This window comes from Danio aesculapii, chromosome 3 (assembly GCF_903798145.1).
Source record: "Danio aesculapii chromosome 3, fDanAes4.1, whole genome shotgun sequence".
Taxonomy (NCBI): domain Eukaryota; kingdom Metazoa; phylum Chordata; class Actinopteri; order Cypriniformes; family Danionidae; genus Danio; species Danio aesculapii.
In genome coordinates, this window is record NC_079437.1 from 7,299,887 (window position 1) to 7,324,398 (window position 24,512).

General features: G+C 42.0%; 1 protein-coding gene and 2 long non-coding RNA genes across 3 annotated transcripts in view; all 3 read left to right on the forward strand.

Annotated features, from left to right (window-relative positions):
* The first annotated feature begins 3,813 nt into the window (after window positions 1–3,813).
* Window positions 3,814–24,512, forward strand: part of micall1b.2 (MICAL like 1b, duplicate 2) — a 32,536-nt gene continuing 11,837 nt past the window's right edge. The window contains exons 1-9 of the mRNA XM_056448972.1: window positions 3,814–3,843; window positions 4,019–4,329; window positions 8,821–8,869; window positions 9,070–9,208; window positions 9,308–9,363; window positions 10,719–10,840; window positions 10,935–11,788; window positions 14,481–14,632; window positions 16,368–16,481. Of these exons, the coding sequence (XP_056304947.1) occupies window positions 3,814–3,843; window positions 4,019–4,329; window positions 8,821–8,869; window positions 9,070–9,208; window positions 9,308–9,363; window positions 10,719–10,840; window positions 10,935–11,788; window positions 14,481–14,632; window positions 16,368–16,481 (1,827 nt within the window). The remainder of the gene's footprint in view (window positions 3,844–4,018; window positions 4,330–8,820; window positions 8,870–9,069; window positions 9,209–9,307; window positions 9,364–10,718; window positions 10,841–10,934; window positions 11,789–14,480; window positions 14,633–16,367; window positions 16,482–24,512) is intronic.
* On the forward strand, window positions 17,007–17,970 carry LOC130220822 (uncharacterized). The gene is made up of 2 exons (XR_008836231.1): window positions 17,007–17,401; window positions 17,633–17,970. It is a non-coding gene; the product is annotated as an uncharacterized LOC130220822 (long non-coding RNA).
* LOC130220821 (uncharacterized) lies at window positions 22,599–23,982 on the forward strand. Its single transcript, XR_008836230.1, has 2 exons — window positions 22,599–23,413; window positions 23,645–23,982. It is a non-coding gene; the product is annotated as an uncharacterized LOC130220821 (long non-coding RNA).

The following is a 24,512-nucleotide window of genomic DNA, read 5'->3' on the forward strand; positions in this document are numbered from 1 at the left end:
TCTTATCTGGACATTATATTATAATCAGAAGCTTCATGATCATGTGACATCAGCTGTTGCTAGGCAGAATTCACTCTGGTAGGTTTGATATTCAGAGGTACTGCACAGATGTGGTCAGAATCATTAAACTATGGTTGTGTTTAGACCCATATTGTCCCACATAAGTCAGGCTGATGCACATTCATTTAGGATGATTTAGCAGGTTCTCCTTTAACAAGTTCAGAATTCAGCATTGTTGAGCAAAAACCTTGACACAATTTAATGCTAAATATGGATCTTAGTTTGTGTAAGATATTGTACACTCTCCATACAATACTACAATTTATAGATAATATTGAACAAAAAAATGTGTTCAGAAAACCTCCCTCCCCTTTTCTTGAATTTATAGGCTGTCCGTGACAGATCATGCCACGTAGCCTAAAGGCCGTCACACACCGGATGCGTCGCTCAGCGCCGCGACATGGCGCGCACATGACAGTTGAAAGTATCGCACACCAGACGCGCACATTTGCATGGTATTTTAAACGGAACTATTTAGATGGCGCTCTGTGGCGCGGCAGAGAAATGAACAGTGTCCTGAGTCGTGGCTGGGCGCCATGGACAGCCGCCGACTTGCGGCGCCGGTGTGTGTACTCTGATAGAAACCTATGTTTGGAATTCTGAAATGTATGGCGCTGCGTGCCGCCGAGCGTCGCTTCCGGTGTGCGACCTGCTTTAGGCCTTTTACACGGACGGTTGAACGCACATCCTGTAAAGCGATAGTTGCGTATGCTCCCTAGCTCCCTTATATCTCTCTAATGATAGAATGTCGGTCAACAAGACAATGAACATCCGCTGTAAATGGTAAATGTTGGCAAAGTTTTCAAAGAGGTAGTGAAAACTATAGCGTATCTGACTCCGTTGCTCCGGCCGGAAGTATGCATACACAACTATCGCTCTACCGGATGTGCGTTCGACCGTCTGTAAAAAGACCTATTGGTCAACCCTCAGCCAGATAGAGTCACAGCACCTTTAATTGGAGACAAACAACCTCACATGACCCTAAAGTGAAAGTGTTAAAGGTGCAGTAGGTGATTGTCTTCAGAAACATATGTTGTTGTGCTGGTTGAAAGTCTCTTCACAGTCCAATAGTACTGATTAAAGTAAATGATCTACATGTGTTTATATGTATTTTTATATTCTGGGTAAGGCATAAAACTAAAAAATGTTTATCCAATTAAATATTGTCGGGCCGACATCTCCCATAATTCCTATAAGTAGCTCAAACTGTAGGTGCTCCCAAATCGCAAACTTATGTATTCTACACCATTTTGTAGTATAAAGAGTGTAAGTAGTGCATTGAATGAGTGCATCATCATTGAAAACTCTAAAAATAACAAGTGCACTCTCATTACCCGGATGATGCACTCATTCAGCCGGTAAAATGAAGTGTGTAATGATAGACACTTCTTGCACTCAATGACCGCAGTTTTGCACACGTAGCGGAAGGGGCGGAGCTATCGGGGTGCACATGTTGGATAACTATTTATTTTGGATTGTGAAAGCAAAATTCTCCTATGAAAGTGATTATAGCGCCTCCCGATGGTGAATGCGGTTATACTTATGACAGGTATTATTTGATAGTTTGGCAGATGCGGACTGGCAGAAACAGGGAGGTGGCAGAAAAAAACGGGAGCGCTAGCATTTACAGCGAGGTAATGACATCCGATGCAGTACAGAGTTTGTTGTTGTATTAGAAATAAGATATATTGTTCCCAATGGATATTGGATAGGATGAAATGACCAATCCCCAAATATACAATCTCACTAAAGCTCCAAGTGATTTTACTAAAGAGACGTTTGGATGTCAACAATGTTGTTCTGTGTGGTCATGTGCAAGAAATAATGCTCCATGATGACCAGATTCAACACTATGTAGAGCTAAAAACCGAGGTTCTGCTTAGCCAAAGACAAGGAAAGAAGACGGAGTTAACGTTATACAAGGCCTGGGTAATCATCAACGCGACTGCATTCTGACAGAGAACTGCACCTGTACAGCAGGGTATGTGAACTTACACATAGAGGTAAAGTTGGTTTTATATTCGCACATTCAGACTTTCTCCTAAATAATATAATTTAATAAAAGTATTATTTGCAAACTCTAAATAGAGAAATCATAATAGCAGCCAATGACTATCAAATACAACATTGTTCACGGTCAAATAAACAGTGTTAATGTTGTTTTCAGGTCACACTTGCAGGTTATTTCAGACCGAATATTCAAAGTACCATGGTAAACAATATAGGGAGTGTGTCACAAGCTGTCACTGAATGAATGTGTGAATATAAACCAAGTTTACCTTAATAACTTACATTTTCACGTCTCATTCTGAGCATTCAGTGTGCGCAGTTTAATTCACCATGTTTAAATGTTTTTGCTGAAATCATTTCTGCAATCAAAAGCGAGCAATGTGTCTGATTCAGCATAGCGTGAGCTTACCTGATATAACATGAGAACTGCAGAGTCCAGCATTTCTAATTAGGTCGTCACTTCATTCAGCTCCCTTTTAGCCAAAGACGTCTGCAGTTACCCTTAAAGCAATGTGGTGTACGGTAAAAGATAAGTCGAATTTGGCATCCTACTGCACAACACGACATCTTTACTATTGCAGCCTGTCTTTTTTTGCTACCGGGGACCTGTGTGACGTCTTATGTCATGTAGGTTGGTAATTGGTCCATAGCTGAAATTGCTATGTGTGTGCACGCTTAATAAAAAAGCAGATTTTGCAGTAAGTTGTTGTCCCGTGGCATTGATAACATAACAATCATTTTAATCTTACCAGATATCAAGTCATGTTTATTTCTTTAACACTTGTATTATGTAGATGATAGGTCTCAAACTGGATTCCTGGAGGGCCGCAGCTCTGCACAGTTTTGCTCCGACCCTAATTAAACACAGCTAATCAACTAATCAAGATGTTCAAGACTACTAGAGACTATTAAGCAGCTGAGAGTTGGAGGTGGTTGGAGTTAAACTATGCAGAGCTGCGGCCCTCCAGTAATTGAGTTTGTCCATCTGTCTATATATATTTTTTATTTGTTGCTACATCATGCGGTGAAATGATCTTTACAAACTCTTAACAACACATTAGCTTGCGACTTTCTAAAAAATGTAACTTGCTGCTTTTTCAGCTCATAGCTGCAAGTGATGCAGTGTTAAAAACTGTTCTTGAGTCTTCTGCTTCAGTTTTTGTTCCAGTTGTGTTCCTAAAGTATCTGTTATTCCCTGCAGAGATTAAAAATAAACATCCACTCTGCTTTTAAGGGGATCCTCTGCATTTTTATGATCTATATTTACTTTCACTTTCACTTTTAAAGCAAGCGCTCTTGCTGTTGCTCGCCAGAAGGAGGCGCTGTGATGTCATTAAAACACCGGCAAAACAGCGGCACCTTGAGACAGACCCAGAGACAGATTCAAATGATTAAGATAGCGCCCAATCTTAATATTGACCATGAAATTATTAATATTAGACAGTTTAAAGCATTCACCTTTTTTCACATTCAGTGTTTAGTTATCAAAAAAATAGGCTAGATTACTAAATCACCGTGGCTTGATTTCCTGAATCCTGAATGAATTGTGTGTGCGTGCGTTTGTGTGTGTGTGTCGCGCATGCGCACAACTACAGCTACTATGTTCAGTCGTTCACTCTACTCAATCCTCGCAGAAGGAAATTCAGCTTAACGTTATATGCTCGTGCTGCAGCATGCTTGTGTTTGTAGATTGCTTTATTTTAAAGGGTTTTCTGATGAATAATTTCTTCTTTTTCTGAGGACATGAGTTCATCTGTTGGATTTACAGCGCAGGTTTTGGGATTTTTGCCTTGTTTGTTTTTGTTTACTTTGGTCGCGACTCGTGAACGCGATCGGTTTGATCTGATTAAACAAGTCCACTTTCCAAACGGAGATATTTGACACTCAGCGTTAAACATCTGACGTTTTAATTTAAAATCTGAGTTCTGATGGAGCAGAATCATGACAGAAAACACATTTGCAAGTGTGTGTAAACAGCGAAACTGGGAACCCACCACCTGAACTCGATGGACGACCCGGTGGATCGGTGTCCCGTTATACGGTTTTACAGCGGCTTGCAGTGCCGTCTCGTGTTACTGGAGCTCTAAAAGCAGAACCTGACTGTAATAAAGCGGTCATGTGTTCAGTGTTTTCTCTTCAGGACTGGTGTCGAGGTGTTTGTGAAGGTTACAGTGATGTGCAGATCACAGACATGAGCTCCTCTTTCACTGATGGACTGGCCTTCTGTGCGATCATCCACAAACACAGACCGGACCTACTGTAAGAACCAGCACTCAGTCTACAGATTATTCATACAGTGATGGATTATGTATGATCATTTTATAGAAGACCAGAGACAAAACTAGTTAGACAGAGAAAACATTACAGTTAAACAAATATCAGTACACTATTTTGGACTATCAGGGTTTTATGAACTTTAAATATTTTGTATTTACCATGGTAAAGTTCACTAAAGAGATATCACCAGGATACCATTTTAGGGATAACAGCTGCTAGGAACAACAGCAGTGATATATAACATCATTACTTTGCAGTTTTTTTAAACAATTAAATTAAAGTGCATTAAATCTACTTTGTCTATGTTTTATAACCATGTTTTATAATCCTATTAGGGTTGGGTTGATGCCATCGTCCATCTTGATGTTTCACATTAGACATTGTACAAAGCCAAATTGGTCGGCATCGCCCAACCCTAAATCATATAATCAATTAATATCTTAAACATTTAACATTTCACAGCCATCTATATGACTTTATACTTTATAGTATTGGCTGCACAATATATCAGTATCGATATCGCAATGTGTGCTTCCTCAATAGTCACATCGCAGGATCAGCAATGTTGAATCTGTATTATTATTGACCAGATTTTGGAAAACACTCATGATTTGTAGAGTTTTTTTGCAACAATTCATCATGAAGTTACCAAATTATTTATTATTTAACTGTGTTTTTGTCATTTAATTCAGTTTAATTTTTTTCAGGCCAATAAATTACACTTTTAACTAATTAATAACTAATTAAAATTAATTGCATTTATTCAATTCAATTCAATTCACCTTTATTTGTATAGCGCTTATACAATGTAGATTGTGTCAAAGCAGCTTCACATAAAAGGTCACAGTAAATAGGAACAGTGTAGTTCAGTTTGTAGTGTTTAAGTTCAGTTCAGTTTAGCTCAGTTCAGTGTGGTTTAATAATCACTACTGAGAGTCCAAATATTGAAGAGCAAATCCATAGATGCGCAGCTCTACAGATCCTGAACCATGCAAGCCAGTGGCGACAGCGGAGAGGGAAAAAAAACTTCACTAAAGGCGGAAGTGAAGAAAAAAAACCTTGAGAGAAACCAGGCTCAGTTGGGCACGACCATTTTAATTTCTCCGCTGGCCAAACGTCTTGTGCAGAGCTGCAGTCTCAGTGGCGGAGGCTGGAAGCTGGCCTCAGCGAAGACTCGTCTGTCTCTGGAGCGTCATAGGAAACAGTCTCATGTTCTCCACTCTTCCATGACCATCGCAGTAGTTGTTCAGGATTCGGCCAGGTCCAGGATATGGAAACCTTGGGATCATCTCGTCGTTGGTCTTGGATCGAATCAGTGACTCTGCATAGTCTGAGGGCCTCGGGAAGAGTATCCCCAGGTGGAAATGGAGAATAAAGAAAATAATTAGCGTAGCTGATGTTCACAGTGTATATCAGCAAGATGCATAACCTGTGTGGAAGCCCCTAAGTGGTGCACTAAGTGTATGCTTTACTGAACAGATAGGTCTTTAATCTAGTTTTGAATTGGGAGAGTGTGTCTGAGCCTCGGACGTTATCAGGAAGGCTATTCCAGAGTTTAGGAGCTATAAATGAGAAGGCTCGACCTCCTTTACTCGACTTTGCTATTCTAGGTACTACCAGAAGCCCTGAGTTTTGAGATCTTAAAGAGCGAGTTGGATTGTAGCGAGACAGAAGATTGGTTAGATAAACAGGAGCTAGATTATTTAAAGCTTTATATGTAAGAAGCAATATTTTAAATTCAATACGAAACTTAACAGGCAGCCAGTGTAAGGAGGATAAAATTGGGCTGATGTGATCATATTTTCTAGGCCTGGTAAGAACTCTGGCAGCTGCATTTTGTACTAATTGAAGTTTGTTAATAGAGGATGCTGGGCAGCCAGCAAACAGTGCATTACAGTAGTCCAGCCTAGAAGTCATAAAAGCATGGACTAGCTTTTCTGCATCTGAGATGGATAGCATACTTCGTAACTTAGCTATATTTCTCAGATGAAAGAAAGCAGTTTTTGTGACATGGGAAATATGATTTTTAAAAGTTAAATTGCTGTCTAATATGACACCCAGATCTTTTATAGTAGAGCTAACGCTAACTTTGTATCCCTCTAATTGTAGGTCGAGTTGTGAGATCTGCTGTGTACAGTATTTAGGCCCAATAAGTAATAATTCTGTTTTGTCTGAGTTTAAGAGAAGATAATTGTTGGTCATCCAGTCTTTAACATCTTTAATACACTCAGTTAGCTTGGACAGATTAGACGTCTCGTCAGGTTTAGTTGAAATATATAATTGAGTATCATCTGCATAGCAGTGAAAGCTGATCCCATGTCTTCTAATAATGTCTCCCAGGGGTAGCATGTATATTGTAAACAGTAAAGGGCCTAAAACTGATCCTTGAGGCACCCCGTATTTTACTGGGCTGATTTGTGAAGGCTGTCCATTTATATTTACAAACTGGTAACGGTCAGATAAGTATGACTTAAACCATTGTAGGGCATGTCCCTGGACACCTGTAGACTTTAAGCGATTAATAAGGATATCATGGTCAATGGTGTCAAATGCCGCACTAAGATCGAGTAGAACTAATAGCGAGATGCACCCTTGGTCAGCAGCTAAGAGTAAATCGTTGGTTATTTTCACTAATGCAGTTTCTGTACTGTGATGAGCTCTGAAACCTGACTGAAACACTTCAAAAACATTGTTGGTCTGCAGAAAGGAGCATAATTGAGCAGAAACAACTTTTTCTAGTATTTTAGATATAAATGGAAGGTTTGAAATAGGCCTATAATTAGCTAAGTTGCTGGGTTCCAGTTGTGGTTTATGTGTTTATATACTATATGGTATTAATTTACATTGGATTATTACATTTGTGCATCTAAATATTGCTAGACCTCCGGAAAATCATATAGCACTGTATATTTAGTTTGCTCAGTGTTGTTGCTGTGCTATATTTCTCACTGTGTGTGGTTTGTTGGTTTATTATAGTTTATGTACATGCACTTCTTTACAAAATCATCCCAATGTATTGTAAATTATGAATTCTTTCCAAATTTCATCTGGTGAAATTATCTATTCAATATCGCAATATGCAGTTAAGACCAGAAGTTTACATACGCTGTATAAACGGCTCATAACCATTTAAAAAGAGTCAGAGTTAATGTGATTAAACTTCTTCTCTCATAGGTAAGTTAGGATTATCACGTGTTTATGTTCTGCTTAATGGCAGAATAATGAGAGAGATATTTTGAGAAATTGTTATAACTTCTTGAAAGTCAAGTTTACACACAATAAGATTATTCTGCCTCTGAAAAAGCTCAGATGATGGTGTCAAGGTTTTGTAGGTTTCTGATTGGCTAATTGACAACATTTGAGTTAATGTGAGGCACAACTGTAGAATAGTATTGAAGGAAAAGCTCAAACACACTGCTTCCTTATGTGACAACATGAGAAAATTAACAAGCCAGAACCAATAAAAAAGCCAGATTACAATCTGCTAAATTACACTGGGAAAAAGACAAATGTTTGGAGAAATCTGTGGTCTGATGGAGGTAAAATTGAACTCTTTGGCCATAATGACCAGTGTTACATTTGGAGGACAAACACCATTCTAACTGTGAAGTATGGGGGCGGCAGCATCATGTTGTGGGGCTGTTTTGCTGCAGGAGGGACTGGTCCACTTCACAGCATAGATGGCATCATGAGGAAAGAACATCATGTAGAAATACTGAAGCAACATCTCAAGACATCATCCAGGAAATTAACACTTTTCCACAAATGGGTCTTCCAAACAGACCATGACCCTGAGCATACTGCCAAATGAGTTCAAATGTGCTTTAAGGACAACAGAGTGAATGTTTTGGAGTGGCCATCACAAAGCCCTGATCTCAATCCTATAGAGAATGTGGGGGCAGAGTTGAAAAAGCTTGTGTGAGCAAGACAGCCAACAAATCTGACTCAGTTACACCAATTCTGTCAGGAGGAATGGGCCAAAACTCCTGCAAACTATTGTGAGAAGCTTGTGAATGGAGACCCAAAACATTTGACCAAAGTTATAGAGTTTAAAAGCAAAGCTAAAGAAATACCAAGGAAATGTGTGTAAACTTTTGACTGTCTAGAAATTAATAAAGAATTCTCTCTTATTCTGGCATTTAGCAAATGTAAATCATTCAGGCAATCTTAACAGACCTAAAATAGTAAACGTTTGTATGATTTACCATCAGACATTTAAAAAAATGGTTATGTAAATTTTTTTAAAGCGTATGTACACTTCTGCTTTCAATTGTATATTGTAGAAAAATAAAATATTGCAGTATCGTGCAGGCCTACTTTAAATTGAGGATGGATGAGGGCTTTGTGAAGTCCAAATAATTGCATATCTATAGTACTAGCAGGGGTTTCTGGTTGGTTTTTAACATCTCATGTTTTCTGCTTCAGAATTTGCTCATATCTAAATGTATCTGAAGTATCTGTTTCTCTCTGCAGAGATTTCCACTCTCTGTCCAAACACAAGGCCAGTGAGAACATGCGTCTGGTGAGTCTCTGTTGATGGTGTTGAAGCATCACATGTGAACAGGAGGACTCTGTTCAGACTCAAAAGAGCTTTGTTTTATTCTACTATAAACACACCTCAGACGTTTGCTCCAGAGAGTCATCTTCATTGTGTGTGGGTCATGTCCGCACCTGTGATTAAAGCTCTGGTCTGTCTGGTTCGTGTGTTTGTGTGTTTCTCAGGCGTTCAGTGTTGCGGAGCGTGAGCTGGGTGTTCCTGCTCTTCTGGATCCGGATGAGCTGCTGTGTGAGGAGCCGGATCTGCTGTCCATCATCACGTACGTCTCTCAGCTCTACTGTGTGTTCAGTGGAAGATCTGATGGTAAAGATCTCGAGAGACACTTAAACACTGAAGATCTCACATGTTCTTCATCATCACTGAAATGTCTGACTTTAACTGATCAATCTCTGATCTGATCAGACACTCAGAAGAATCACCTGGAGGATCAACCTCACAGAACCAGAGCAAACACTTGGGTAGCTGTCTGTCTGTCAAACTGTCTCTCCGTCTGTCTGTCTGTCTGTCTGTCTGTCTGTTTGTTTGTCTGTTTGTCTGCTGTCTGTCTTCCTGTCTGCTGTGCATCTGTCTGTCTGTCTGCTGTCTGTTTGTCTGCTGTCCGTCTTCCTGTCTGCTGTGCATCTGTCTGTCTGTCTGTCTTTTTGTCTGCTGTCCGTCTTCCTGTCTGTTGTGCGTCTGTCTGTCTGTCTGTTTGTCTGCTGTCTGTTCATCTGCTGTCTGTCTGTCTGCTGAGCGTCTGTCTGTCTGTCTTCTGTCTGTCTGCTGTCTCTTCATCTGTTGTCAGTCTATGTGTCTGCCTGTCTGTTTTTCTGCTGTCCGTCTGCCTGCTGTCTGTTCATCTGCTGTGTGTCTGGCTGTCTGTCTGCTGTCTGTCTGTCTGTCTGCTGTCCATCTGTGTGTCTGGCTGTCTGTCTGTCTGTCTGCTGTCTGTTCATCTGTTGTCCATCTGTCTGTTTGTCTGCTGTCTGCCTACTCTCTGTCTGCCTGTCTGCTGTCCGTCCGTCTGCCTGTGTGTCTGCTGTTAATCTGTATGTCTGCCTGTCTATATGTTTGTCTGCTGTCCGTCTGCCTGTCTGCGGTCCGTCTGTCCATCCATCTGTCTGTCTGTCTGCCTGCTTGTCTGTTCATCTGTCTGTATATTTGCCAGTCTGTCTGTCTGTCTGTCTGTCTGCCTGACTGCCTGTCTCTGTTCATATGCTGTCTGTCTGTCTGTCCATCTGTCTGCCTGCCTGCCTGCCTGTCTGTCTGTCCATCTACCTGTCTTTCTACTGTCTGTCTGCCTGTTCATCTGTCTTTCTGTCTCTTCATTTGCTTTGTGTCTGTCTGTCTGTCCATTTGCCTGTCTGCTGTCTATCCGTCTGTCTGTTTGCTGTCCATTTGCCTTTTTGACCATTAGTTTGTCCGTCTGTCTCCATCTACCTGTCAGTATGTTTGTCCATTTGTCAACTGTCTTTCTGTCCATCTGTTTGCCTGTCTGTCTGTCTGTCTGCTGTTCGTCTGTCCCTCCTCTTTCTGTCAGTTGTCTGTCCATCTGTCTGTCTGTCTGTCTGTCTTTCTGGTAGTTTGCCGACTGTTTGTTGTTCATTTCTTTCTATCCATTTGTTTGCCTATATGTCTCTGTCTGTCTATCTGTCCATCTGTCCATCTGTCAAGTTGTCCGTCCGTCCATCTTTCTTTCTGTCTTTCCATCTGCTGCTTTGTCTGTCCATTCATCTCTCTTTTGTATGTCTGTCTGTCTGTCCAACTCTGTGTCTTTTCATGTGTCCCTCCCTCCATCTCTCTGTCTAATACTTCCCTCTCTTCTGTCTGTCAGTTGTTCTCTTCAGATGTGATCAGGTCTTCAGACAGAAGTGTGTGTAGAGTTTGTCACTCACACGTTCATCTCATTCAGAGGGTTTTGGTGAAGGGGCGCCTGTATCACCGCTCCTGCTTCAGGTAAAACACACACACACACACAGCTAAATCTGCCTGCACACACTCTCTCTTTCTCTCACACACATGCTCCTGACTGTCCTGATGTGTGTTTCAGATGCAGTGTCTGCCGTCGCTCTCTGCTGCCGATGTCTTTCACAGAACACAGTGAGACGGGTTCACTAAGGTGTAGTTACCAGTGTAAACCTGCTCGTGAACACACAGATCAACACTCACACACACACACCTGTGAGATGGAGAGAGAAAGAGGAGAGGCGGATGGAGAGATTGTGGAAAAGATGAGTGAAGTGTGTCTCTCAGATTCACCCGGAACTGACCAACAAGCTGTTTTACTCCACGATCGACAATCACAACATCAGACAGACAGAAACGGTGGAGAGACAGACAGAAGCGGTGGAGAGACAGACAGAAACGGTGGAGAGACAGACAGAAGCGGTGGAGAGACAGAAGGAGACAGAGGAGAGACAGACAGAAACAGTGGAGAGACAGACAGAAACCAAGAGGAGACAGACAGAATTGGTGGAGAGACAGACAGAAACAGAGAGGAGACAGACAGAATTGGTGGAGAGACAGACAGAAACAGAGAGGAGACAGACAGAATCGGTGGAGAGACCGAAGGAGACAGAGGAGAGACAGACAGAAACCAAGAGGAGACAGACAGAATTGGTGGAGAGACAGACAGAAACAGAGAGGAGACAGACAGAATTGGTGGAGAGACAAACAGAAACAGAGAGGAGACAGACAGAATCGGTGGAGAGACCGAAGGAGACAGAGGAGAGACAGACAGAAACAGAGAGGAGACAGATGAAGATGTGAATGATGGCAGTCTCTCCTCCTCCTCATCAGAGTCTGATGTACAAACACCTCCCAGACCTGCTCCTAGAAAAAGGGTGGAGCCTCAGGAACGTCTCTGCCTTGCCCCCAGATCACATGACCACTGCCCTGAAAACGGTTAGTAACTTCAGACTTGTTTGACTTCATGCGGCGCATGCAGTGGGTACGGAAAGTCTTGAGACCCACTTAATTCTGTCACTCTTTGTTATGTTGCAGCCATTTGCTAAAAACATTAAGGCTCATGTTTAACTTCATCTCAGTAGTCAGAGCCTTTGCTCAGTATTTAGCAGAAGCAGCCTTTTGGTCGTATCCAGCCATGAGTCTTTTTGGGGAAGATGCTACAAGTTTTTCACTCCTGGATTTGGGGATCCACTTCCATTCCTCCTCGCAGATCCTCTCCAGTTCTGTCAGGTTGGATGATAAATGTTGGTGGACAGCCATTTTAGGTCTCTCCAGAGATGCTCAATTGGCTTTGAATCAGGGCTCTGGCTGGGCCATTAAATAACAGTGGGCCATTCAAGTTTCAGAAGTGTGCTTAGGGTTATTCTTTTGTTGGAAGGTAAACCTTGAGCCTAGTCTGAGGTCCTGAGCACTCTGGAGAAGGTTTTCATCCAGGATATCCCTGTACTTGGCCACGTTCACCTTTCACTTAATTGTCGTCCTGTCACTGCAGCTAAAAAACTAAAAAGCTAAAAGATGTTGCCACCACCATGCTGTGCCTGCTTTTCTCCACACATACCGTTTAGAATCAAGGCCAACAAGTTCAATTCAATTCAATTCCCCTTTATTTGTATAGCGCTTATACAATGTAGATTGTGTCAAAGCAGCTTCACATAAAAGGTCACAGTAAATAGGAACAGAGTAGTTCAGTTTGTAGTGTTTAAGTTCAGTTCAGTTTAGCTCAGTTCAGTGTGGTTTAATAATCACTACTGAGAGTCCAAATACTGAAGAGCAAATCCATCGATGCGCAGCTCTACAGATCCTGAACCATGCAAGCCAGTGGCGACAGCGGAGAGGGAAAAAAAACTTCACTAAAGGCGGAAGTGAAGAAAAAAAACCTTGAGAGAAACCAGACTCAGTTGGGCACGACCATTTTAAGTTCTGTCTTGGTCTCATCAGACCAGAGAATCTTATTTCTCACCATCTTGGAGTCCTTCAGGTGTTTTTTAGTAAACTTCAGGCACTGAGAAGTGTCTTCCATCGGGCCACTCTGCCATAAGTCCGTCTGGTGGAGGGCTGCACTGATGATTGGCTTTCTACAACTTTCTCCCGACTGCATCTCTGGAGCTCAGCCACAGTGATCTTTGAGCTCTTTTTTTACCTCTCTCACAAAGGCTCTCTCCTCAATAGCTCAGTTTGGCCAGACGGCCAGCTCTAGGAAGAGTTTGGGTCATCCCAAAGGTCTTCCAGGAGGCTACTGTACTCTTAGGAGTTTTAAGTGCAGCAGAAATGATTTGTAACCTTGGCCAGACCTGTGCCTTGCCACAATTCTATATCAGAGCTCTTCAGGCAGTTCCACTGACCTCTTGATTCTATTCATGATTCTATACAATGCTGAACTAGCATCATGATCCTCTGCCCCGCCCTCGTCTCAAACCTGCTTGCAAAAAAATAGACACGCAGGCCCCGTTTACACTAATACGTCTTAGTTTTAAAATGACATTTTAGAACGAAAACGATCCACATTCACACTGGCGTTTCACATAGCATTTCTGAACAGCCCTCCATCTACACTATAAAGCTGAAAACGCACATCACGTGACCACACACACACACACACACACAGTCATCCGCTGCAACGTATGCACACGTCTAAGCTCCAGGCAGTCAGCGGGTGCTTTGAGCACAAAACCCCAGAGCGCAGTGCACATCAGACAGTTTATTAAGGATGAAGCGCTGGATGGCGTCTCACTATAGTTGTTAAACGTGATATTTAATTAATCTTGTCTCTTCTGTTATTTGAATCTATCAAGTAACGAGTCACAGTGTCAGTACACTGCTTTAACCTTTACTTTCACACTAGTACTTGGTAATTTTAGTGTAAACCTCAGACACTGTTGGTTGATTCTTGTTGGTTGTTTTTACCTTTTTACCAACCAAGTTTTTGGACGCCATTATAATGACACAGATCACTCTGCCTATTCATGCCAGAGTCCTGCTGAAAAGTGAATGACTGGTGGTTATTTGTGTGTAACTTATCTTTATTTATTTATGATTTGGTCATGGGTAAAACAAAGACCATGCGGGTCAGCTAGGGAAAACGGTAGACTACAAATAATTAATTCGCTATGATCTCATTAATAATTTATTATTAAGTAATTCACCACCACCTACAACGATGATGCCATTGTCCATCGCAGTGTTTCACATTAGACATCGTACAATGCCCAATTGGTCAACATCGCCCAACCCTAATATAGACATGTGCGTGGCTTTCTTAATCAAGTCCATTCAGTATAATCAAACACATCTGGACTCAAATGAAAGTGTAGAACCATCTGAAGGATGATCATAAGAAATGGACTTTTCTGTCAATATAGAGTGTTGTGTGTACATTCATGAGGAAAAAATATGATCTTAAGTGATTTTAGCAAATGGCTGCAATAAAACAAGAGTAAAAAATGTAAGGGAGTCTGAATACTTTCCGTGCCCACTGTATATAAATATATATAATTTATTAAGCGTTTTAAGTTACTATCTTCTATAGATCAACTAAATTCTGCACAGAAATAGCAGAAACTGTCCCCATATTCCCTCTGACTCCGCTTATAATGCATGTTTTATTTCTGCTGTGTGTTTCTGGTGTCAGTTCCACCTCCGAGAGCCGTGCCGAAAGATCATCCCTGGTTAAAGCTGGTTAATCCGGGACCCTGGTATCGTCTTCCTCCAGTTCCAGTTTATTCCCGCCACCGACCCACGACCTTTAACCCCTTCCAGGAGGAGGAAAAGGAGGATAAACAGGTACTGAGAGCAGCTCTTCATAACACGGTGAAATCAGGAACAATCTTGATGAGACATTTCAGATCCTCTTTAACCTGGAGACTCAGTTCTGTAAAAGACAATACTGCACGTATTCAAGTTCACACAGCTGCTGGAAATTCATTTGCCTTCAGCTTAGTCTTTATTTCAGAGGTAGCCACAGTGGAATGAACTATTCCAGCATATGTTTTACGCAGCGGATGCCCTTCCAGCTGCAACCCAGTACTGGGAAACGCGAAGAGTGAAATCTTGCAATGTTACGCAAATGGAAAAAGGCAGAACGTGAGATATTACTAATATGAGAACCAAACGAGAGCATACCATCCAGTGTAACACCAAGACTTTGGACATGGGTTGAGAAATTGACTGGGGAGTTATCAATGAACAGGGTAAAAGATTGAGCTTTGGATAAAACTGACCTAGAGCCAACCAGAAGGCCTTCAGATTTACTGGCATTTAACTTTAAGAGATTATTAATCGTCCATATATTAATGTCCTGTAGACCGGTGGTTCTCAAAATGGGGGTCGGGACCCCCTGGAGCAGGGGTCACCAAACTTGTTGCCGGAGGGCCGGTGTCCTGCAGATTTTAGCTCTGACCCTAATCAAACACACCTGAACAAGCTAATCAAGGTCTTACTAGGCATACTTGAAACATCCAGGCCAGTGTGTTGAGGTAAGCCAGAGCTAAACCCTGCAGGGCCACCATACCTCCAGGACCGAGATTGGTGACCCCTGCCCTGGGGGGGTCGAGAGACAATAAGGGAGGTGATATTAAACTATTAGAATAACCGTGTTTTATCCATATCCTACAGAGGATATTAATAGTATTTAATAGTTACATGAAAAACAACATGCAAAAAGCCATCAGCCCTTAAATTCATTTCTCATTGGATTGCAGCCCCTGGAGTTATTAAGCTAGATTAATGACACACCAGTAGTGTTAGTTGCAGCAGATTGATGTTACGGTGCAATGTTACACTTTGACACCTTTATAGCACTCGATTACATTTAAAATAAAGGCCACGACTGAACATAGAGGACCATCTCCATAATTAAACCAAGAATAGTCTTGTGGTGTAAACACTGTGCCCACCATTCTCATTAAGTCAGGTTAATATTAAATTAAACAAATGAATAACGATCATAAAATCTGTATAGTTGTTAGACTGGTGCACTGTTTGTGTTGTCAGTAAGCTCATTTATATAGTTCCTATTGGTGTGTGTGCACTGTTGTGTGCAGTGTTTGTATGTTTATAACCACCTCCAAGTGTAGTGGGGGTCGCGAGTCACTGGAATTGTCATTTTAGGGGTCACGAAGTGAAAGGTTTGGGAGCCCCTGCTGTAGATGTTTAGTAAGGTCAGAAGGGAGGTGAGGTGATGTAGGTTTTGTAGATGGATAAGTTTGTGTATCTCCTGCATAAAAATGGAAATGAATGGCATAAGAACCAAATATACAACCTAGAGGTCAAACATAAATGATGAATAACAGAGGACCCAACACTGACCCTTGAGGAACACCATGACTATCTGAGAGCATCTGTTGTTTATCTGTTTACTGTCAGTGAAATAAGATGAGAGTCAGCATTATTATCAGCTGCTCCTGTATCAGTCAGTCCTCCAGTAATACTGAATGTTGTTTTTGTGTTTGCAGTTTCACACAAGCGGTGTGAAATGAACACACACACTAACTATATCCTGTTTTCTGTCTTTGTCAAGCGAAACTCTGTCAGTGGTGAAACCTCAGTCTCACACAAACCCCAAACCTCATCTTCAGCTCCCAGCATGCATCAGGCTGCTGCCGCTTACGGTTTCCCGCTCATCAAGAGGAAGGTGAGACACAAACTGGCTTCATTCTGCTGCTGCTGATTATGATACTGATGATGCTGATGTCTCTCTTCAGTTTGCAGAATTATATTGAAAGATACAAACATTGAATTATTGTACACACACAAACACACACACACACACACAAATAGTAACCATTACAGGTTTATTGGTTTCCACTAAAATATGTACTAGTTTAACTAGCTAGCTGGCAGCTAGTTCTCTGCAACTCTCACATGGTCACCCACTGAAGCTAAGCAGGGCTGCGCCTGGAGAGTAACTGGATGGGAGACCACATGGGAAAGCTAGGTTGCTGCCTGAAGTGGTGTTAATGAGGCCAGCGGGGGGCGCTCAACCTGCGGTCTGTGTGGGTCCTGATGCCCCAGTATAGTGATTACGACTCTATACTGCTCAGTGAGCGCCGTCTTTCAGATGAGATGTTAATCTGAGGTCCTGACTCTCTGTGGTTGTCAATATCCCAGGATGTCCTTTGTAAAGGTGTAAAAAAGCCATTGCTCAGTTTATGTACATTTAAAATAGGTTTTGTATGACGATTATTTCATCTCTCATTTAGAAGGAAAGGTGTGGCATATTTAGTGAGTCGCGCCACCGCGAATCAGTTCAGTTAGGAATCAACCAAATCAAGCAAGCGTTCGCGAATCAGTTCAGTTCAGTTCAAATCAACCGAATGATAAAAACGAAAGTGAATCCGTTCAGAAAGGCGATGTGAAAAGCAGAGGTCCTACAATCTCATCTTTAACGGCGTAAAACAGTAAATTATCTACTCGTTCTGTAGCACCTTCACTTTGTGAACTGCAGAAGGGTGTATGATCATCTGGATTGACAGCGGATGGGTTTTAATAACGCTTATAGACGGTGCCGAAGTCTCGCTCGTGACGATCCTTGCAAGTGCGTCAATGAAGAAAGTGAGTTTCACTCGACAGTACATTATATTATTAATATGATTGTCAGTTACTTGTGTTTAATTGATATACAACTGCTGCATTGTTGATGTAATGTTTGAGTATTTAATTGTCCACATTACTATTATCTACATGCATATTGTATGGCTATGACTCAGCACATTAGTAGTGCTGCTGGTGTCCATCATACGATGACTCAAATTATTACTGATCACGTTAATTTGTTCATTATAGAACCACATGTGCAAGAGTTGTATGAAGCAGCATCATAACTATTCAGCAACATCCAGTACTGGCTGAAATTCCTGCCCTTCTCATCGCGGGAGGATTCATTGTGCACCAACGGCCCTGAGACTGTAGCTAAAAGACTAGCTTCATTCGACCTTTTATAATAGTTTTCTTTACTATTGATTAGTAAGCAATCAGCATTATTCTGTACATCCTATTGTGAACCTTTATTTCATTATTAGTTGCGCAGGCCTACGCTTTTTTGATGTATGTTTTTGTTTCATTTAAATAATATTGTTATTTGAGGATTAATATATTCTATTTGAGTAAACACCTACAATTTAGTACGTCTGTGTTTTTTTCTTTCATGGTTATTGGACATTAATAGTGTTAATATACATACTGAGACGATTGGCACCGTAACAGTTACCAGCGCAACCCCGTTCTGCATAACATTTATGGTCCTTCGAGCCGGAGGCACAACCGTCTCAGTAACGATGTCCAAACCAGGAGAGAAAATGTTAGATAGTGACGTAGTTCGCCCACGTAGAATTACTAGACCGCCTTCATATCTTCAAGATTATGAGTTTGATTTAGCTCAGACACAGCATACATTCGCAAACGAGCATGTTAGTGCAGTAAGAAATACTGATGTTATCTCTTTCATCCACGAAATGAGAGAAGAGAGCAAGCAGCTGAGGCAAGATGTGCAACGAATTTCAGAAATAATCACTAATTTACCTGTGTTAGATACACCACAGGTTTCGCCATCCTTACAGCGATCTCCTGATGCGGAGTTTGACAGATCTGCTATTCCAATAGCTGCTAGGAGGATGTCTCCCCCTCATTATGAGCAAAGTTCTGATCAACCCGAACTGCCCCCACCAGTGCCTCCAAGAGAGGAGTCTCTGCATGTGTATAACGATAGCCGACAAGACCTCATTGAAGATCTCATACATCATCTAAAGGAAACAGGACGATTGAGTGCTGCTCCAATACATTCAGGTCAGGAAACCCCTCAATACGCGGAGCCCCCCATGGTAGAGAGGAAACTTATGTCACATGCAATCGATCGTCATAATCAGTCTACTCCATCTAAACGGCTATATGATGAATCTAACCCATTACCCAATCACTTTCGTCAACCCCCTCGAGATCCATGTCATCCTCCTGCTGACCCATATAAATATAACTCGCATTCAGAGTACCAGCCTGCCAGAAATTTTTGTGATCCACGTTATGGGCATTTAACTCAAACTTCCCACAAACCAGTCATGCTTGAACATTCTGGTCCTTATTTTCAACGAGAACGGAGAAATGATCGCTATCCTGATAATGAACGATTCTATTCAACTGATATGTCATATCCAACCTTGCACCAAGAGCCTAATCATCCTTACCAGCCTATGTCAGTCCAGTATCGTGGGCCTACACCCACCATCCCAGATTTTATACATGATGATCCGCGAGAGTTTAATCGACTTAAACTTGCTTTAGATAACGTTTTGCCTGAAGACGCATCTGAATCCTTCAAGTTTCAAATACTCATGGATCATTTGAAATTAGAAGATGCCTTGCTCATTGCAGATTCTTACAGTCATGGTCCTTCTCCCTTTAGTGACACTATGCGAGCACTTATAGACATGTATGGGCAACCACACCAGCTGGCACTGCAGCGAATATCTAGTTTGATGGATGGGCCCAATATCAGAAGTGGAGATGTCAGAGCCTTCAAAGGATTTGCTCTTCGTGTTCGTGCTTTAGTAGGGATGTTGAATCAGTTGGGTAGTCCAGGATGGACCGAGCTGAAATGCGGTTCTCATGTATCACGCCTCTTAACAAAGTTGCCTTATGATCTGAGAGCCAACTTTAAGAGATTTATCAACCCACTGCAGACTCCCATCCCTACACTGCTAGATTTAGCTGACTGGCTTGAATATGAGGTACGTGTGCAGGTAGAGGGAACACGATACACTACCTTCCTTGATCGAGAGAAGTTTGGTCTACACAAGGATAAGAGGCCAGGATTTCCTGCTCGAAAGCCAACTACTATCCTACATGGGAGAGACCAGAAGGAAGTTTTAACAGGAAACTTAGGTACAGGGTCAGTACCTTCAAGAAAAACACAGGAGAATCCCAAGAAGTATTGTCCCTTTTGTGATACCATAAATCATTATATGAATCAGTGCTCAAACTTTAAGCTCCTGACTAAACAACAGGTCGAGAATTGGATTAAAATGGGTCACCGATGCTGGAGATGTGGCCGAAGTCATCCAACCTCAAAGTGTACTCTAAAGGCGAAATGTAAACAATGCGAAAGGAGACATCTTGAAGTGCTGCATGATGTTAATACCAACTCTGATCCAAGCAGGACATGCAGAGAGTCAGATAGTAGCACAGATCCAGTAAGTTCTACTTCTCAGACCTTGTATCTGGACCGACCCACAAGCGGAAAGCAAGTGCTACTTAAATTGAGTCGGGTTGTGATTTGTAATGGGGACAGGTCACTAGAGACCTATGCGGTGCTGGATGATGGATCAGAGCGAACGATTCTATTGCATGAGGCTGCTCAACGTTTAGGCCTTCAAGGAACAATTGAGGACTTAGCGCTTCGTACAGTGAGACAGGAGGTACACACCATTCGTGCAAATTCAGTGTCCTTCACAATCGCTCCTGCTTCACAACCTGACAGATCATTTCAAGTTTTTGGAGCCTTTACTGCGAAAGGGTTGGGGTTAGTCAAACATACTTATCCCATCACTGAATTGCAGCAGAAACATGGCTATCTCAGAGATCTGCCTCTACATGCTATCAATCAGGCACAGCCATTAGTGCTTATTGGTTCTGACTACCCACATCTGATAACACCTGTGGAACCTGTGATATTGGGGTCTAAAGGAGGACCGGCAGCAGTACATACGAGACTTGGATGGACATTGCAAGGTCCATCAAGGATCCTTTGTTCTCAGCTCCAACCACAGGAATGTTTCTTTGTTTCTTGTGCAAAACCAGACTCAGAACTATTCAACCAAGTGGAGAACTTGTGGAAACTGGATATTCTGCCATATCGCTCTGATAAGGTTGTGACACGCTCACGTCAAGATGCTGAGGCTATTCGGATTCTGGAAGAAAAAACAGTCAGAATTGATGTGGAGGGAGTCAAAAGATACGCAACCCCACTACTCTGGAAAGAGTCACTCCCACCATTGAATGCACCCAAAGAAGCTGTTCTACCTCTGCTACGTAGTGCAGAAAAACGACTGTCTAAAGAGCCCAAATTGACTGATATCTATAATGCTGAAATCCAAAAGTTACAGCAAGCAGGATACATCACTTTACCAACAACAAAGGAGTGTGGTTCGAGCTCTCCTTCATGGTATATACCTCATCATATCGTCCATCACAATGGAAAGAACCGCATAGTATTTAACTGCTCCTTTGAATACCAAGGTCAATCACTGAATGAGAACCTGCTACCTGGGCCTACTCTTGGGGCAAGTTTGTTGGGAGTACTACTTCGCTTCCGGGAGCATCCAATTGCTGTTTGTAGTGATGTAAGAGGCATGTTTCATCAAGTTCGCCTCCTTGATGAAGACAAACCCTTTCTCAAATTCCTATGGCGTTATGGCAATACGTCTGAACCTCCAACCATCTATCAATGGGCAGTCTTACCTTTCGGAACCACCTGCAGTCCCTGCTGTGCTGTTTTCGCCCTTCAGACACATGTAGGAATCCTTGAGTCCACAGATGATGTGCGGCAAACTGTTGAACGTAATTTCTACGTAGACAACTGTCTTAAAAGCATCTCAGATGTGGAACAGGCCAGGCAGCTAGTAAACAGATTACAAAATCACCTATCGGAGGGTGGTTTCGAGTTGCGACAATGGGCCAGTAATGATCCTACGGTCATTGACCATTTTCCATCTGAGCTGAAGTCAAAGGGCAGCGAGATTTGGCTCAGCCAAGGTACAACTAACCCTCTGGAACGAACCCTTGGACTGATATGGAACTGCCGATCTGATACCTTAGCATACAAACCATTCCAGGAGGATAAAGGAGAAATCACCATGCGCAAGATTTACCGCACACTTGCAAAGCAGTACGACCCCTTAGGGTATCTGATTCCCTTCACAACAAGGGCAAAGATCATTGTACAATTGCTCTGGAACAAGAAAAGAGGCTGGGATGACCCCTGCCTGCCAGCTGATCTGCTAGCTGCATGGGAAGAATGGGAAAATGAGCTTCCCCATTTAGCTCAGATCACCTTACCACGGTGCTACAGTGGTATTGTTCAGCAGCCAATCAAACATCGCAGTGTTCACATTTTCTGCGATGCTTCAGAGAGAGCCTATGGCTCAGTAGCATACTTGAGTACTGAAGATGATCAGCACAACACACAGATAGCTTTCCTAGCAGCAAGATCCAGAGTGGCTCCGAAGAGACAAATCTCCATTGCACGCTTAGAGCTATGTGGGGCCCTGACAGGAGCACAGCTAGGTGCAGTCTTGAAGAGAGAACTGACGCTAGAAATCCACCACTTTGTATATTGGACTGACTCTACCACAGTTCTAGCTTGGCTGCAGTCTGATTCTTGCAGGTACAAGGTGTTTGTGGGAGTCAGAGTTAGCGAAATACAAGAGTTGTCTGACCCAGGATCCTGGCACTATGTCGATTCATCGACTAATCCTGCTGATGATATTACTCGTGGTCTGACGTTGACACAATTGACCCAAGACAATCGCTGGAGGCAAGGTCCAGCCTTTTTGACACAACCAAAATGTAACTGGCCAAAAGTTCCTGAACGTCAAAACCCTGATGAAGACTCTGAGCTTAGGAAACTCACCTTCTGTGGGACACTTAATGAAACACCAGTTATTCCAGATGTTCAGCAATTCAGTAATTATCAAGAGTTACTAGACAACACAGTGAAATCCCTTCATGGGGCGGCCTGACTCCTCCCTACCTCAGGTAGTCTATCCTGAGTCGGATCTGCTCAGTCGAAAGAGATGGAGGCACAGCCAAATTCTCAGTGACCACTTTTGGAAACATTTTGTGCATGACTTCCTGCCTACATTACAACCGCGTCAAAAGTGGAAACAAGAAAGAGATAACATCACAGTTGGAACTGTAGTCCTCATAGCTGACGAGCAATTACCCAGAGCACTTTGGCGTGTTGGTACTGTTTCATCAATCATTCCTAGTCCTGATGGTAGAGTTAGAACAGCTGTCATTAAGGTGAAGGAACACACCTACACTCGACCAGTTGCCAAATTAATCAGACTACCCGCTTTACCACAAGATACAGATGTCATACAGTAAATATGCTGTTAGCAAATTTGACTACCAAATTTGGGGGCGGCTGTAAAAAAGCCATTGCTCAGTTTATGTACATTTAAAATAGGTTTTGTATGACGATTATTTCATCTCTCATTTAGAAGGAAAGGTGTGGCATATTTAGTGAGTCGCGCCACCGCGAATCAGTTCAGTTAGGAATCAACCAAATCAAGCAAGCGTTCGCGAATCAGTTCAGTTCAGTTCAAATCAACCGAATGATAAAAACGAAAGTGAATCCGTTCAGAAAGGCGATGTGAAAAGCAGAGGTCCTACAATCTCATCTTTAACGGCGTAAAACAGTAAATTATCTACTCGTTCTGTAGCACCTTCACTTTGTGAACTGCAGAAGGGTGTATGATCATCTGGATTGACAGCGGATGGGTTTTAATAACGCTTATAGACGGTGCCGAAGTCTCGCTCGTGACGATCCTTGCAAGTGCGTCAATGAAGAAAGTGAGTTTCACTCGACAGTACATTATATTATTAATATGATTGTCAGTTACTTGTGTTTAATTGATATACAACTGCTGCATTGTTGATGTAATGTTTGAGTATTTAATTGTCCACATTACTATTATCTACATGCATATTGTATGGCTATGACTCAGCACATTAGTAGTGCTGCTGGTGTCCATCATACGATGACTCAAATTATTACTGATCACGTTAATTTGTTCATTATAGAACCACATGTGCAAGAGTTGTATGAAGCAGCATCATAACTATTCAGCAACATCCAGTACTGGCTGAAATTCCTGCCCTTCTCATCGCGGGAGGATTCATTGTGCACCAACGGCCCTGAGACTGTAGCTAAAAGACTAGCTTCATTCGACCTTTTATAATAGTTTTCTTTACTATTGATTAGTAAGCAATCAGCATTATTCTGTACATCCTATTGTGAACCTTTATTTCATTATTAGTTGCGCAGGCCTACGCTTTTTTGATGTATGTTTTTGTTTCATTTAAATAATATTGTTATTTGAGGATTAATATATTCTATTTGAGTAAACACCTACAATTTAGTACGTCTGTGTTTTTTCTTTCATGGTTATTGGACATTAATAGTGTTAATATACATACTGAGACGATTGGCACCGTAACAGTTACCAGCGCAACCCCGTTCTGCATAACAAAAGGAGTAGGGGTTTAACCCCGGTGTCCTGGCCAAATCTGCCCACTGGCCTCTGTCCATCATGACCTCCTAACCATCCCCATATCATAATTGGCTTCATCACTCACTGGTGTGCGGTCTGGCACAATATGGCAATATGCTGCACACTGGTGGTGGATGAGGAGATTCCCCCATAGTGTAAAGAGCTTTGAGTGTTCAGAAAAGCACTGTATAAATGTAAGGAATTATTATTAGTAGTAGTTTAATGAGTAAAATATGATGGTTTGCATTGGATTTTATTCGTGTTTAATGGGTTCTAGTGTTTTTTTTGTGTCAAAATTGTACATTTTAGTCCTTAAAAAGTCTGAAATGCACTGAAATATTGTGTTGTAAGTCTTGAATGACTTTAAACAGGTCTTCATTTCTCTTTGTCCATGTAAA